The 17,931-nt window shown below is 44.2% G+C and overlaps 1 protein-coding gene across 1 annotated transcript in view; it reads right to left on the bottom strand.

The window, feature by feature from the left end:
- Positions 1 to 15,598: 15,598 nt before the first annotated feature.
- The window catches only part of MATN1 (matrilin 1), a 37,300-nt gene continuing 34,967 nt past the window's right edge, over positions 15,599 to 17,931 (bottom strand). Inside the window, exons 7-8 of the mRNA XM_073317791.1 lie at positions 17,485 to 17,565; positions 15,599 to 15,648 (exon numbers count right to left, since the gene is read on the bottom strand). Of these exons, the coding sequence (XP_073173892.1) occupies positions 15,599 to 15,648; positions 17,485 to 17,565 (131 nt within the window). The remainder of the gene's footprint in view (positions 15,649 to 17,484; positions 17,566 to 17,931) is intronic.

Here is a 17,931-nt window from a genome sequence, read left to right on the forward strand (position 1 = left end):
TTGTTATTTTATTAGCAACATGCTGAAGGCAGCACCAAAGAGCACAGGAAACTGTACCTTTCACGTCTGTCTGTCTGTCTATCTCATGCGTATCACCGTAGTATCATAGAACTTGTACCTATTATACACAGTCATCTCTTATGGAGACTTTATTTTTGTTCTTTCTTGCTGCTGGTTTTCCTGTCAGCTAAGATGAAACTCATTCCAGACTGAAATCATCAGGCTGCTCATTGTGCAACAGACCAGGAAACCATTTACCCGAAATCTCACCAAAAAAACCAAAGAAGCTTCTCCAGAGAGTTCCAGTCCCGTCCTGCAAAGCTGTGAGCTTCAGATTGTTTAGATAAAGTCCAAATACTGTTGATGCTTACGAGGCTTGCCCATCAGCTTTGCTTTTCCCCAGCCCACACTTTAAAAAGCTTGTGTGCTTTTATGTTCACCGTTACTCATATTGAGCAGGATCTCACTCCGAGAGTGATCCCATTGGTTTCACTGGGCCTGACTCATAAAGTCAATTCCTGCTGGAAGTAAGAGCTGCAGAGGCAGTCTCTAAACAATTGGCAAGTATAAATCTGCTGCAGGCTGAGTGCAGTGTTAGCACTTACCGCAGAAGTCCAGCAGAACAGCTTGAACAGATTAGCAGGAACAGAATTGCTTCCGTAACTAACAGCTGGTCTACAATGCTGTAAATTGACCTAAGTTACGCTACTTCTGTTATGTACAGACATTGATGGAAGAGTGCTTTCCCATGGACTTGGTGTGTCTCCACCAGACCCGCTAAATGGACACCACTGCATCGATTGCAGTGTAATCATGGCCTAGTACTTTGGTTTTGATTTTGTAGATAAACAACTAAACTAATTATCAGTGTTTTCCCTCCCTTCCCTTTTCCTCTGGTCCAAAACAACAAAAGGGCTCTCGTGTCTCCAGAGTGAATTAGTCGCCAGTATGGGTTTTGTCGTTGTAATTAGACTTCGTTAATGGATCTCCAATGGTGGAAAAATTGGAACCTCGTAGGCAAGCCTTGTTTTGCATTTCCCCTCATTTAATGACATGTTTACCTTGGAAATAAAGGTGCTGTGCCCTATGGAAAACCTCCCCCAGATGCTCCAGCTGTGAAGCCAATTTATGGAGCGAGTGATGCGGATTATCAAATAGCACTGCTTTGGCAGTTTGGTCTCAGAAAACATCAGGCATTGCAAGGCTTCCAAAATGGCCTTGGAATTTCCAGACTGGCCTATGGAACTAATTTTCTCCACCGTCCCCATCCCACATGCTAAAGATCACCAGCTCCTCCACAATGATGCCAGCAAGTTCTCATCCCCCATATCCACTCATCACAGATTATCTCTGTCCAGGGTCATGCAGAGGTGTTAGTGGGCAGGTCTATGACATGATTTTTCAGGATACATCCCAAACATAATGGTTTTGTTATGGGCCAGGTCCTCAGCTGGCACAAATGAAAATCAATGTAGCAATGCTGATTTACAGCAGCTGAGGAGCTGACTCATGATATGTGGGAGGTGCTTGCATGTATGAATAGTAGTATGGGGGAGGGGTTACTCAGGTTCTTCCTACTGGAGAATTACAATCCAGCTGCTTGTGCTGATTGCCCAGTTTTTTTAAAGAGTTTTGCAATGGACAATTATCCAGATAAAATAAGACTCTGAAGGCCACTGGACTCCCCAGCCGTTGGTGGGGTTTGGGTGTACGTTGGTTCAATATATAACCCTGTGCAACATTATCTCATAGATTCCCATAGACTTTAAGGTCAGAAGGGACTGTTATGATCTTCTAGTCTGACCTCCTGCACAACACAAGCTACAGAATCTCACCCACCCACTCCTGTAGTAAACCCCTTGTTAGGGGGCTTATTCCTTCACCCACTTACTTCCCTGGACCCTATTCCTATTGTTTAAGAGAACAACAATACCCAAAGTCCAAAAATGCAAACAATCCCATGTTTATTGGGGTGAACTTCCAGCAAGCATGATTCCAGTTTCCTTCCTTAGTGTCCCCCTTACCAGCTCTGACACCACAGAGCCTTACCTGTGTCCCTGTTCCCATTCCTGCCCTTAGCTAAACATGATTCCAATTTCCCCACCCCCATTCCCTGTTCCCATTTCCCCCCCACCCAGCCACACACACCCACTTCCTGATTGACTGCAGACTATATAGTAAAACTTGAGTTCTGCTTAGCTATACCTTAACCAATCATTTTACTGAAAAAAGAAAAGGAGTACTTGTGGCACCTTAGAGACTAACCAATTTATTAGAGCATGAGCTTTCGTGAGCTACAGCTCACTTCCTCAGATGCATATCGTGGAAACTGCAGCAGGCTTTATATATACACAGAGAATATGAAACAATACCTCCTCCCACCCCACTGTCCTGCTGGTAATAGCTTATCTAAAGTGATCATCAGGTGGGCCATTTCCAGCACAAATCCAGGTTTTCTCACCCTCCACCCCCCCACACAAATTCACTCTCCTGCTGGTGATAGCCCATCCAAAGTGACAAGTCTTTACACAATGTGCATGACAATCAAGTTGGGCTATTTCCTGCAAAAATCCAGGTTTTCTCACATCCCCCCCACCCCCATACACACACAAACTCACTCTCCTGCTGGTAATAGCTCATCCAAACTGACCACTCTTCAAGTTTAAATCCAAGTTAAACCAGAACATCTGGGGGAGGGGGTAGGAAAAAACAAGAGGAAACAGGCTACCTTGCATAATGACTTAGCCACTCCCAGTCTCTATTTAAGCCTAAATTAATAGTATCCAATTTGCAAATGAATTCCAATTCAGCAGTTTCTCGCTGGAGTCTGGATTTGAAGTTTTTTTGTTTTAAGATAGCGACCTTCATGTCTGTGATTGCGTGACCAGAGAGATTGAAGTGTTCTCCGACTGGTTTATGAATGTTATAATTCTTGACATCTGATTTGTGTCCATTTATTCTTTTACGTAGAGACTGTCCAGTTTGACCAATGTACATGGCAGAGGGGCATTGCTGGCACATGATGGCATATATCACATTGGTGGATGTGCAGGTGAACGAGCCTCTGATAGTGTGGCTGATGTGATTAGGCCCTGTGATGGTGTCCCCTGAATAGATATGTGGGCACAATTGGCAACGGGCTTTGTTGCAAGGATAAGTTCCTGGGTTAGTGGTTCTGTTGTGTGGTATGTGGTTGTTGGTGAGTATTTGCTTCAGGTTGCGGGGCTGTCTGTAGGCAAGGACTGGCCTGTCTCCCAAGATTTGTGAGAGTGTTGGGTCATCCTTTAGGATAGGTTGTAGATCCTTAATAATGCGTTGGAGGGGTTTTAGTTGGGGGCTGAAGGTGACGGCTAGTGGCGTTCTGTTATTTTCTTTGCTAGGCCTGTCCTGTAGTAGGTAACTTCTGGGAACTCTTCTGGCTCTATCAATCTGTTTCTTTACTTCTGCAGGTGGGTATTGTAGTTGTAAGAAAGCTTGACAGAGATTTTGTAGGTGTTTGTCTCTGTCTGAGGGGTTGGAGCAAATGCGGTTGTATCGCAGAGCTTGGCTGTAGACGATGGATCGTGTGGTGTGGTCAGGGTGAAAGCTGGAGGCATGCAGGTAGGAATAGCGGTCAGTAGGTTTCCGGTATAGGGTGGTGTTTTACTGAAATTTACTGCTAACCAATCCTAACATATTGTAACATGATTATTTAACCAATTATATCCCACCACCTTAATTAGTTTACACCCAGCAAAATTAATTATACAGCAGACAGAAACAATCACAGAACCAGACAGAGATTATACAGACAAACAATAGCAAAGTGGGAACTATAATGACAAAACAATACAGAAGTGAGGATTTCACATCCCAGCTATTGATAAGTGAGTTCTTGCCAGACAGGATGCTATCAAACTAAGTTTCCTTTTACATCTTCTAGGCACTTCCCTTTCTCCGGAGGCGATGGGCATTATCAGGACAGGATTGTATCCTAACAGCCCAATAGCACCTTATTTCAATGTGACTAGGTTGGAATGTGAGGATGTGACCGTTCGCTTCCCAGCTTATGGCTGCCTCTGCTGCTTAGCCAAAGGCCTTAGCCTAAGAACAGGGCCTCAGACTGTCACAGTAAGAGAAGGCTCTTACACCGGCAGACAGTGATTTTGATTCTTTCTTTTATACCTCTATAAGTAGCTAAGTGATAAGAATGCACCTAAATTCTTAGAGTATAGGCCTTTACAGACAGGCCTGAATATCTATATCCTAACATCCCTAACCTAATCTACTTAATGATCAGAAAACCCTACCCCAACAAACAACCCCACCTGACCCCACCGCCATTATAAAGAAGAAGGAACTAAGGTAGAATGCTAAGATGCCCAAGTCTATATACAGAATCAGTGTCAGAGATGGTATTAGAAGTTCCATACTATGAGAACCAGGCTTAGTCTACTAGACAGTGTCACTTGACACTCTGTTGAACTGCTCCGCCTTTTAGCCGGTGGTGCAATGCCATCAGCCCATGGCCACAGGTTTTGTAAGTGGTATAGAGCACATTTGCAGAGCCCTGCAAATCTGCGGATGTCTGCTTCATATCCACCGACCATTTTTGTGGATTGTGGACTGGAGGCGGATACAAATTTTGTATCTGGGCAGGGCTCTACACATCTGTAGAGACTCCCACTGCTGCGGCATTGATGCAAACCCTGCCAAGTTGTGCGTTGATCACATTTATTACTAGCTGCTATCAGTTGTGCCAGCTGCAAACAACCCAAAGGGTTTTTAGTGTTGTCAACTCCTTTGATTTTATAGCAAGTCTCACAGGTTTTTGAATCTTCCTTAAAGTCCCAGCTTCTTGAATGATGATCTGGCATAGAAGAATCTCAGTGTTCATTTAAAAAAGAAGTAAGTTTATAGTCCTCATGATTTCTCAGACCGTGCGTCTCAAATGCTGGTCCACAGGGCTCTGAAGTGCAAGAGAGGCCCAACCTGCCACCTAGTAGCCTGCTAACAGCTGGTAGAATAGCAGCTGGACTCTAACAGAGGACTCCAGTCCTGGGATTTGATTGGTGGAGCCCCAGGAGACCTCTTGGTCCCCAGCCTCTATTTAACCCACTTGCAGGAACAGGATGATGTCCATGCAACTGGATTCTCCCTGCTTTTGACTGCTTCTCCTGTGATACCTGCTCTTACTGCCTGCTGCTGATCTGGTAACCTGACTCTGCCTGCCTCCTGCCACCTGACCCTTGGCTTGTCCTCTGGCCTGTCTCAGACTCTGACCTGCTGTTATTGGACCTGGTCTGACTCCCGACTCCTGGTGAGACTCCTCGCATGATATAGTTACAGAGAAAAGCTTGAAACCATAAAGAGGGTGCGTTTTAAAGACTCAAAAGCCAGAGGGCAATGAAAAAGAACCCACACATTTATTGCTTTAGAAAAAACCATGATATCTAAACCAATTTGGGGGATGTGGGGACTGGATTCATGATTGTTTGCCATTTGAGGCTGGAGACACTGGGATGCTGCAGTGGGTGGGGAGCAGTGGAACACAGGGAAGGCCCAGCCATGTCCTCTACCCTGGCAGCAGGGAGAGGAATGGCATGGGATGCTCTCTACACTAGTGAATCCTTAAAGTGCTGGCTTTAGGGCCAGCACATACCAGAAGCACAGCACAGAACGGCCCACTGGTGGGTGGCTGTGTGAGGGGGAAGGTTGCCCACACTGTGGATAAATAGGGGAGTTTGATGGCCAGGGATGTTAATCTTTCACAAGCAGCAGATATTCCCCTGCCCTTTTTTAAGCCATCCATTAGCTTAACCAGCCTCTGATAATTGGGAAAGTTTAATTCGTCTTGCGTGAGTGGCTAGACTGGGGAATTTACCCTGCGTGATGTTCAGAAGAGTGACCCCATAAAGTTGTTCGTACTGTTCTAGCATGATTTTAACCTGCCACCTGTTCAGACGGATGCATCCCTTCATTAAAGGGATGTAAAGCAAAGGCCAAGGGTTTTAAAGGCAGCACTGGATTTGGGGGTGTCTCAGCTGTTGGGTGCCTGACTTCTGACATCCTGTCGGTGCAACATGAGGCCCATGCTGGGCAACCATCCCCGGTAGTGTCTCAAGTTGGGCCCTGAAAAACAGGCATCTAACATAACTTGTCACTTCTGAAAAGCTGCCCAAAGTTCCTACGCCAACCTGCCTGATCTGCTCTACAGTAAATCAAATGGCCAAGGTCCTTCATGCTTGCAGCTGGGCCTTGAAATAAAACATCAGATATCTAGAGACTGGTGATAAACTCATGGGAGTTGGCAACACTGGAACTACATGTCTAGAAAAAAAAATCATTTTGGTCTTAACTGATCCCTTCGCATTTCCACCTGCAACACGGGCTGATAGACAGGCAAAAACGTCCCCTGTCCCCAGAAGGTGAAGTGAAAGATCTCACTCGTGTTACCAACACCAAGAAGGTGCCTCACCTAAAGGTGCTTTTCCCAGGCAAGACTTTTATATTGACAACACAAGGCCGTCAGCAATCAAATCAAACCCACTTAAAATTAAAAGCAAAGGCTTCTGGCTCGGTAACACCTGTCACTAGCACTTTGCGACACGAGCACTTTCTAATTGCTGCTAACGAACGGCGAGCTATTGGCAGCAATATTATTATTTTTCTCAAATGCGTGGCATGATCCAAGCCTTGTTCCAGAACTGCCATTACTTTACTGTCCCTTTATAAGAAGCTGCGTCTTTCACCTGTCCCCATCCTCAGCAGTAATTCACCTTTTAAGGTGCTAATAAATTTATGTTGTGCAAATGACCATTTGTCATTTTATATCCGATTGGTTATCTGGAAAGATAATTCAACAGCCTGAAAATGATAATGAAAGTTATTCTGCATTTCCCTCTGTTGCCATATGCAATTATTTTAATGATGAATTTTCTAAGGGTCAGAGCTCTGGCAATACATTTAGAATGGCTTTATCATTTGGATTTTTTTTTAAATCAGTGCTAATGCTGGGAACTTGTGTATGTTTTTAGCAGTTCCGATGTTACAGTTTTCTGTGGCTCTATTACAGTTTATTCTGTATATTAGACCAGAGGCAGAGATAATACAGCTGGACAGAGAAAGGTAATCACATTTCCACAAAGGCTTTAGGCATTCTGAAATGGAATGAAACCAAAAATTCTGAAATTCTTTGTAAAAGGGAATGGAGCCCCAGCTGCGGGACAGTCTGCCTGCTGGGCTGCCCCTGAGCCAGGGACCCTAGAAACCCTAGGATGCAAAGAAGATGTGAAGCTGGATCTGGAAGCTCTTGAGATGGGATTCCCAGGGCTTCCAGGCTCCAGGCTCTCTATCGGCATGCCAGACAGGCTGCCAAGTAGCTGGGCGGGTAAGCTGGCAGGAAACCAGGCAGGTTTCCGAAGAAGACAGGTAGGCAGAGCTGCTGGAAGAAATTGTATAGTGGGGTGCTGAGAGCCAAACTGAACCCTGTGTATCATGGAAACCCCTTCAAGGCAGGGGTGTGGAAACACCCCTAGTTCCAGCACCTATGCAGGTAGCTCCAGCAGCCTTATGTTAGCTGGTGAGAGTGACCTGGTGCTTAGGTATTTGCACTAGAAAGCAAAAGAGGAGAGGGTCTATTCCTAGTTCTGCTACTGTTTTGCTGTGTGACTTTGGGAAAGTCACTTCCCCTCATACCCTTTATTTATTTTGGGCAGAAATTGTCTTTTACTTTGCATTTGTACAGCACCTAGCACAATGAGGCTGTGGTCCCCACTGGGGTCTTTGCATGCTACCATAATATGACACATTATTCAAGCGTGGTACACACCTGCACAATATGTGCCACAGAAGGATAGGTGGGGAATTTGCACATGTCAAGCACTGCAGTCTGGAAATACAAAAAAGTGAATGGTTTCAGAGTAGCAGCCGTGTTAGTCTGTATTCGCAAAAAGAAAAGGAGGACTTGTGGCACCTTAGAGACTAACCGATTTATTAGAGCATAAGCTTTCGTGAGCTACAGCTCACTTCCTCAGATGCATATCGTGGAAACTGCAGCAGGCTTTATATATACACAGAGAATATGAAACAATACCTATTCCCACCCCACTGTCCTGCTGGTAATAGCTTATCTAAAGCTTAGATAAGCTATTACCAGCAGGACAGTGGGGTGGGAATAGGTATTGTTTCATATTCTCTGTGTATATATAAAGCCTGCTGCAGTTTCCACGATATGCATCTGAGGAAGTGAGCTGTAGCTCACGAAAGCTTATGCTCTAATAAATCGGTTAGTCTCTAAGGTGCCACAAGTCCTCCTTTTCTTTTTGCAAAAAAGTGAATGTGCGCTAGGGACTTACACATGTTGAAAGAGTGCCGGCGCCCTTTGGAAATTCACAGATTCAGTTGCTAGAGCGTTTAGGCAGGCATAAAATTAATAAACCAGCCGCACAAGGGAAATGACTTTCTGAACTTTCCAGAGGTCAAACTTCAATTTAATCACTTGACACTTCTGTTTTCATCAGCGTATCTATAAATTAGTTACATCAGCTAACAGGAAGAAAGTAATTACTCGAGTTACCACATAGTATGGAATGATAGCCAGGGCTATTTTGGGAAATAAAAGATTAACTTCAAATATATATTTAATAGGTCCTGATACCAGCAGGCATAAGGGAAAAGGTAATTTTATGATTAAACCAGAGATAGGTGTGGGGAGAGAGATACCATGTAAGGTGTGGAAGGAAATTTGGAACTCAGGACCAAACTTTGTTAAAATTTAGGACCATTAGGGGAAACGCTTTATCGGGGGTCATTTTATTCCATTAAAATTTGAGCAAAGATTATAAAACCAGCAATAATCCCTCTTGGGGAGAACGAGATGAACAAGGGAGGTGTTTGCACCCTGGATAGACTTGCCCACATATTCAGGAATTCGGTGGAAGTGAGATCTGGCCCTATGTTCACAAAACTATAAAACAGAGAATTGCACTGACTGTGCATACTAGCTGAGGAGTTGCATCTCACTGATCATGGATCATGGGGCAGATTCTGGCCCGGTCAATGTGGCTGGACATGCAGTTGGTACAGACACTGTATCATAGTCCCTCTGGATTGCTAGGTGTCTGAAAGGGGGAGGGGTGAGCCTCCCCCCCCCCTCCCCCCGGTCTGTCACAGCTTCAGTCCTTTGGATACAGAGAAATGTAAATATATTCATCTAGGACCTCAGACCTCAGGCCAGACTTACAGGCTGGGGGACTCTGTCTTGGGAAGCAGCGACTGTGAAAAAGATGTGGGGGTCATGGTGGACGAATCAGCTGGATGTGTGTTCCTAGTGTGATGCTGTGGCTAAAAGAATGAATGTGATCCTGGGATGCATAAACAGGGGAATCTCCAGTAGGAGTCGAGAGCTTATTTTTCCTCTGTATTTGGCACTGGTGCGACTGCTGCTGGAATCCTGTGTCCAGTTCTGCAGTATTGGCACTTTTTGGTCTGTAGTCGAGTGACCAGGGAGATGGAAGTGTTCTCCGACTGGTTTTTGAATGTTACAATTCTTGACGTCTGATTTGTGTCCATTGCAATGCCCCTCTGCCATGTACACTGGCCAAACTGGACAGTCTCTGCGTAAAAGAATAAATGGACACAAATCAGACGTCAAGAATTATAATGTTCAAAAACCAGTCGGAGAACACTTCCATCTCCCTGGTCACTCGACTACAGACCTAAAAGTGCCAATACTACAACGAAAAAACTTCAGAAACAGACTCCAATGAGAAACTGCAGAACTGGAATTAATTTGCAAACTGGACACCATTAAATTAGGCTTGAATAAAGACTGGGAGTGGATGGGTCATTACACAAACTAAAAATTATTTCCCCATGCTTATTTTTCCCCCTATTGTTACTCACACCTTCTTGTCAACTGTTAGAAATGGGCCATCCTGATTATCACTACAAAAGGTTTTTTTTTTCTCCCGCTGATAATAGCTCACCTTAACTGATTACTCCCATTATAGTTGGTATGGCAACACCCATGGTTTCATGTTCTCTGTGTATATATATATATATCTTCCTACTGTATTTTCCACTGCATGCATCCAATGAAGTGGGTTTTAGCTCATGAAAGCTTATGCTCAACTAAATTTGTTAGTCTCTAAGGTGCCACAAGTCCTCCTCGTTCTTATAGCTGAGAACATATCCCCACTTCTTGTCACACCACCCTGTCAGACTCCCCTTGCATTCTCTGGGCTCAGAACATTCATAGTTGTGTGATTTCTAGATTTTCTTTCCATTTCTTTTTTTTCTTTGTCCCCTCCCAGTGTTTATGCAATCTGCTTGCTCTCAATCTGTAAAAGCCCCGTTCTCGCTTGGCATTTTTATCTAGCCAGGAAACTAACTAGCATCTCTCCAGATAGCTTTGTGACTGCCAGTAAAACTCTGATTCATCACTATGCATGTTGTGCCATGGGGAATAAGTGAACTCTTAGGGTCCAATCCAACACCCAGTGAAGACAATGGCCATCTTGATGAGCACTATCAAATATTTCCTGCATCTTTGACATCTTTTGGGGTAAATTTCAACTCAGGCCTCCAAACTAGAACCACATAAATATGCATTGCAAGTGTTTTTACCTGCAAAATTTCCCTTGCAATCCAGAGGCCAAGTGACCAAGGGGAGCTAGCAAACAGGGGAGTTTGAGAGGGCGAGAAGGAGATCCCACTGCTGAATGAACAAGGTGCGAGTACCAATCTTGGGGTGAATGAGTTTGTTTGGCTTTTTGTGTTTTTCTTTTTCTTTCAGGTTATTTCAGTTACAGGGTCAGTTGGGATTGTGTGTCTGGGGACTGTTTGAGCCTTTGTTCCCTGGATCATCCTTGATCATCTTTGATCAGCCTCAATCAGCCTTCTGATCACCCTCACCCTGTCTGATTAATGAGGGGGTAGGGTTGACCTAGGAGAGAAGGCCTTAAAAGCCAGAGGCTAAGCAACCAAGGGGAGATAGCGAACAGGGACCCCAAACAGGGGAGTTTGAGAGGAAGTTTGTGGGAAGGAGACGTAATATAATTGCTATGGTTAGGAAGGGCCTCATCGCTAGTGCCAATGCAGCTCCTGTCTCCTCCACCTGCTCCTGTATCCAGACAGAGAACCTGACCATGGATGTCTCTACCCAGATCCTGGTACAGATTTGCTGAGACTGTGGCCTGCACTTCCAACTCACAGAAAGCCAGGCTGCGGGACCATCCAATGTGAAAGGTGCCTGCTGGTGGAATCTCTCAGGAAGCAGGTGGGAGAGCTATAGGAGGAGGTGACTGGGCTGAGGAGCATCCGTGCCCACGAGGAATTCCTCGAGAGTATTCATATGGAGACATCCAAGGCTGAGGAATCTATCCAGCTGCAGAGGATTGCTGTCACACACTGGGGGAGGAGGATATGGCTCTGTCACAGGGAGGACACTGGCAGCTGCTTACTTCTGGCAGCAGGCAGTGCTCCACCCCTACTTCTAACCCACCCACCATGGTGATGGAAAACTGATATGCTGCCCTGGCAACGAGCGATGAGGAATCACCCCCAGAGGAGGAGGAGAAGCCATGTACCTCCAAGGCTGGGAGGATCGCAGCCACCACTTTCAGAAGGAAATGTAGGGTAGTGGTAGTTGGTGACTCTCTTCTGAGTGGGACGGAGGCACCCATCTGTTGCCCTGACATGGCATCCTTGGAGGTATGCTGCCTGCCAGGGGCCCGTATCTGAGACGTTATGGAGGGATTGTCAAGGATCATCTGGCCCTCTTACTACCCCGTGCTACTCATCCATGTGGGCACTAATGATACTGTGAGGTATGACCCTTAACAGACCAGAAGTGACTACAGGGCTCTGGGAGTGAGGGAGCAGGAGTTGGGAGCACAGGTGGTGTTCTGTTTGATCCTCTGGTCAAGGGTAGGGGTCCAGGCAGAGACAGGTACATCCTGGAGGTGAATGCCTGGCTGCAAAGATGGTGTCTCCAGGAGGGCTTCGGCTTCCTTGACAATGGAAAGAGATGGGGGTCCACCTATAGAGGAAGGGGAAGAGAATATTTGGATACAGACTGGCTAACCTAGTGAGGAGGGCTTTAAACTAAGTTGGAAGGGGAAAGGTGAACAAAGCCCACAGGTTAGTCAAAAACATGGAGACCTGGGAGAAGGGTCAGAATTTGGGGAGAGCAGGAGCTGTTATAGCAGGGACAAGAGAGACACAAGACAGAACTGGATGGGGGAGGGGGAATCAGTATCTTAGATGTCTGTATGGGAAATAAGCAGGAAGAACTCGAAATGCTAGTAAATAAATACAACTATGACATAGTTGGCATCACTTATTACTGGAATATTGGTATAGAAGGCTACAACTTGCTCAGGAAGGACAGGCAGGGGAAAAAAGGGAGGAGGTGTTGCCTTATATATTAAAAATGTATACACTTGGACTGAGGTTGAGATGGAAATAGTAGACAGACTGGTTGAAAGTCTCTGGGTAAGGATAAAAGGGGTAAAAACCAAGGGTGATGTCATGGTCGGGGTCTACTACAGACCAGCTAACCAGGAAGAAGAGGTGGATGAGGCTTTTTTTAAACAACTAACAAAATCATCCAAAGCCCAGGGCTTGGTGGTGATGTGGGACTTCAGCTATTCAGACATCTGTTGGGAAAATAACACAGCAGGGAACATATTATCCAAGAAGTTCTTGGAATATATTGGAGACAAGTTTTTATTTCAGAAGATGGAGAAAGCTACTAGTGGAGAGGCTGTTCTAGATTTGATTTTGACAAATAAGGAGGAACAGGTTGAGAATTTCAAAGTGGAAGGCAGTTTGGGTGAAAGCGATCATGAAATGGTAGAGTTCATGATTCTAAGCAACGGTAGGAGGGAGAACAGCAAAATAAAGACAATAGATTTCAAGAAGGCAGACTTTTGCCAACTCAGGAAGTTGATAGGTAAGATCCCTTGGGAAGAAAGACTAAGGGGGGAACAATTGAAGACAGTTGGCAGTTTTTCAAGAGACATTATTAAGGGCACAAGAGCAAACTATCCCACTGCGTAGGAAAAACAGGAAGTCTGGCAAGAGACCACCCTGGCTTAACCAGGGTATCTTCAATGATCTAAAAATCAAAAAAGAGTCCTACAAAAAGTGGAAACTAGGTCAAATTACAAAGGATAAATATAAACAAATAACACAAGTATGTAGGGACAAAATTAGAAAGGCCAAGGCACAAAAAGAGATCAAACTAGCTAGAGACATAAAGGGTAACAAGAAAACTTTCTATAAATACATTAAAAGCAAGAGGAATACCAAGGACAGGGTAGGCTCGTTACTCAATGAAGGGGGAAAAACAATAACAGAAAATGTGGAAATGGCAGAGGTGCTTAATGACTTCTTTGTTTTGGTTTTCACCAAGAAGGTTGGGGATGATTGGACATCTAACATAATGAATGCCCCTACTTCCCTAAGTAGTCTCTACCTCTGCTGATATATTTAGTTGCAGGATCATTTTTAACTACTAGATGCCACTCTTTGCTGTATGGAGACCCAAGCTGGGTAGGGTCCATGGTAAACAAAAGAGACAAAGCTGGGACTCAAATACTGTGAAAGCCTGTTTGATTGCCTGCAATTGTAGCTGTTTTCTACAATAAATGACTCTTCTTTAAGACAGTCTGTAGTACTATATAGAATACTACCCAAGCAAGTAGCCCCATTGAAAGCAATGGATAGGGATTACTCATGTGATTAGGGGGTTTACAGGATTATTATGGCAGGGTTACATGAGTATAATGCTAAAGTATGAAATCAGTGGAGTTACGTCAGATTTACACCCGTATATCTGAGAGCAGAATTAGCCCTTTAGGTTGCAAGCTCCTCAGGACAGGAACTTGACTTAATCTATAGACTTTCTCACACTGGAGCCTTTCCTGGGAGTCTTTCCACTGATGCCCACTGGTGCTGGATTGACACCAAAGTCCAAGAAGTCGAAGAAATCTGAGAGGTGAATCTGTCTATATGATTTAACTGCACATTTTGGACACTGAACAAATACATAATAGTATAAATAACCAAATAATTACAACCAGTAACACAAAACAACCAGCCTTTCAAATATTTGAGCCAACTTTTAATTTTTTCCTCCATCCAAAAACATTGTCTATGGTGACATTTCTGAACAGGCTTGTGTTATTCTGAAAAGTTTTTTACATACTCTCAAGTATAAATATTCTGATAGGAAAAAAAATAATTCCCAAACCCAACCACTCATGCTCACATTTGGAGGGATGTGTAACGTGGCATGCGTCGCTGAGACCGGATACTCCCTGCTTAACATCATCTGCCACGGCGACTACAACTCGGTGTGGCATGCAACGTCAGACACCTCTGGACCATGATGGTTGTTTGTATAGCCTGGCTCACCACCAGCCGGGAAGGGAAATGGGTCTAAATGTCTGGCACATTGAAATGAGATGATCAAAATATGAAAAGCAGAGCTGCCTCCAGACATGGGACTGGAGAGGGAGCTGGTGCCCTGCAGGCAGAGAGGGCACCATAACTTCATTTTTGAGAACGTTGATAGAAGGAACCACAGAACCCAGCAGCCGGGTAGCGGCATATCCCATGGGATTGGTGCTGGTAGCACTACCTACGGTGACATAAAACCATGTATGGGTGGGTTCATTGTGCAGTTCAGAACTTCACCATGGAAGGCCAAACATGGGACAGGTGCTGGCTAGCCAAAACATTGCAGGGGTATTAATTGACTAGGAGAACTGAGCTTACTTTTGTCTACTGTACAGTAGCTGTGGGTCGAACCTGGCTGCAGGAGTGTCCCATCCTAGCACATCTCCAATGCCACACTCAGCAATCACTGCTTAGTTTCACCTACTTACTGATAAATGCTTTGTGCTTATAATAATACATTGGTCATCTGTGGGGTAGGGTTTCATGCTCAGGATTCAAGTTGCTTTTAATCCAATTTGATTCTTAAATAACATTTCAGTATGCACAGAAACAAAAGATGCCAAAGAACACAGCAAGGATTCACAGAACTCATAATCAAGTACTTAGTAACAATATATATATATATATATATATAGAATCATAGAATATCAGAGTTGGAAGGGACCTCAGGAGATCATCTTGTCCAACCCCCTGCTCAAAGCAGGACCAATCCTCAATTTTTGCCCCAGATCCCTAAATGGCCCCCTCAAGGATTGAACTCACAACCCTGGGTTTAGCAGGCCAATGCTCAAACCACTGAGCTATCCCTCCCCCCAGCTATCCCTCCTCCCTTATATATTAAGCTTTAGATTAAAAAATATATTTCTGGGTTTTTATATATGTATACTATAGGATGCAAGGGACATTCACACATTTTGGCACCCAGTGATTCACAGTGCTTTGCCCTTTAATATGATGTCTGCTCTAACATTATAATGTTTCCTTTTTAAAAGAATTCAGCTAGACTAGACTTTTTTTTCCTTCTTTTTTTTTTTTTTATTTAGAAAGCTGGATGTAGTGCTGTGGCTGAGTTGCTCCTGTGTATGCATGAAGGTCTTCTGGAACAATTCTGTTACATTAGGAAGGAGAAATATAATAGTGCTCTGGGTGTTTAGATGATCTTGTTTTCCAGGGCTGCAATCCTTTTTGTCACAGCTTCCAGTGAGCAAGAGTTAAGGAAAAAATGGCAGTGCATTTCAGTGATTCCCATGCCAGATCCTCAACTAGATTAACTCAAAGTCAATGGCGATACCCCAATGTATGTCTGCTGAGGATCTGGCCAATTATGATAATCTAGTCCATGGTTTCGCCACCTTTTCAGGTTGCTGACCCTGTATTTGAAGTCAAACATTTTTACAACTGCCTTACGTTTACTATAAAAAGCAAGAATAAAAAACGTAACAATGATCTCTGTGTGTGTTTTGAGATGATGACCTTGAAGGATAAGTTTGTGCGGGAAGCTCAGACTGAGATTTTCTTTATTTTAGATTCTCATAACATTTTCAATGCCTTGCAACCCTGTGATTGCTTTTTGTGTCCCCTCTTGGGGTTATGAGCCAGTGATTGAGAAACATTGATATAGTCTGACCTCCTGCATAACATCAAGCTTAGAATTTTACCCAATGATACCTACAGAGGAGGGAATTTACTCCGTAAGTGACACTGTGGGGTCTGGTAACTTGGGGCTGACCTATAGCATCTGACTTAGAAAGACATCCAAGCTCAGTGGACAGACACCAAGTGGTGGCGAATCTACCTTATCCCTCAGTGAGTTCTCCCAGTAATTTATCAATTACACTTACTGTTAAAAAGTTGTAACTTATTTCCAGCTGGAATTTCTCCAACTTCTACATCCAGCCACTGGCTCTCGTTCTGCCCTTGTCTGCTAAATTGAAGGTCTCCCTATGATGCAGTACAACGCTCCTGTTCTCACTGAAGTGAACTGGAATTTTGCCATTGACTCTGTAGGAACAGGCATCAATTGCATACTTAAAGCAGTGTCTCCTTGTGATGAAGTGCTGGTAGATTTGTATTTAGCACGTACCTTGCAGCAGGGCCACTCTATTCTGCCCACTCCCTGCCTCTTGCTTTCTTCTGTCTCTTTCCATTATTCTTGTGTGCTTCTTTGCTTACCCGCTCTTAGAGAGCCTCCCTTCTCTGACATGGCAGGAGTCCTCAGTCCTGCTTCAAGTCCCTCCTCAAAACTCCCTTTGACTGTCTAGCCTTCCAGGCTAACTCCCACTCCACTGCCTCCTGCTCCTGTTCTCGGGCTGATGTGAGAAAACGTGTTACTCATGAATGGGAAAACTTCCCCATCAATCTCCCTAAATCTGCCCCCATCACCTCTTTCAAATCCCTCCTTGAAGCCTATCTCTGCTGTGGTGCTTGTACATCATTATTGGCTGGCATTGGTTTGGCAAGTGCCAATCTAGTTGTCTGTCTTGTCCTCCTGTTGTGTCCTGCCTGTCTTGGAGAAGGTGAGCTCTCTATGGCAGGGACTGCTTTCTTTGTTAATGTCTGCACAGAATCTAGATATAGAATGTGGTGTTTCTGAAAACAGTGTTGGAATTGTAGGCTGGCCCTTTAATTTGTAAAGAGTTTCTTGGCGCAGTTTGTGGTCTAGGGGGGTCTGCAGGAAAGCATGAGATCAGAGTCAGTCTGCAGAGACCTAGAGCAAGGTGGGTTGAATTTTGCAACACTGTTTATAGGGAGCAGCCTGCTTTGTCTCTCTCTGTTTTGCCGTTCTTGCGTGCTCTTGTGCTGAATTCTAAGTAATAAAGCAGTTTTATGTTGTAGCCTTTCGGCAAGAGTATTTAATGTTTTTATCTAACTTCTCTGTGTGCATGCCATGAATCTCAACACTGAAGCCAAGTCTCCTGACTCCTACTCCAGTTTATTGACCATTGCACTAATCTGTCTCCCTGGCTGGAAGGTCTGGCTAATCTGCTCTCTCTAGAAAATGGAACATTGTGAAAATGAGCTGCTTCTAAAGGATATGTTTTCGTGTCAATGACTTTATGAGGTCTTCTACTTTTGTCTGGAACTTTACAATGGCTTTACATTCACATGGGTCCTCCTCTGTGGATAAGAGAACAAAGGTGATGATGAATCAGCCATCAGACAGAGCAAGAAAGGAATATATCAAATCCTAAACCATGGTGGCAAGTAAAATAAAGCGAAAGCTTTTTCTCCAGCCAGAAGTCTGGAGGAAATCAATACATCATTCAGCCAGATTCTCTGAATGGTTATTGCTGTGTTTAACTTTAAACTAACTAGAGGGTTGCACACTTCATTGCTTATGTAGGCCAAGCTCTGTGTGTTATCCAAATTTTTGTATTTCATCAATGATTTACCTAATACTTTTTAAAATTCTGATTACCCAGATATGGCTTTTCTGATTTTCAGCAGGGTTCTGCTTATTCATGACTACACCATTTCCTGAAA

Source organism: Lepidochelys kempii, chromosome 19, assembly GCF_965140265.1.
Source record: "Lepidochelys kempii isolate rLepKem1 chromosome 19, rLepKem1.hap2, whole genome shotgun sequence".
NCBI lineage: Eukaryota > Metazoa > Chordata > Testudines > Cheloniidae > Lepidochelys > Lepidochelys kempii.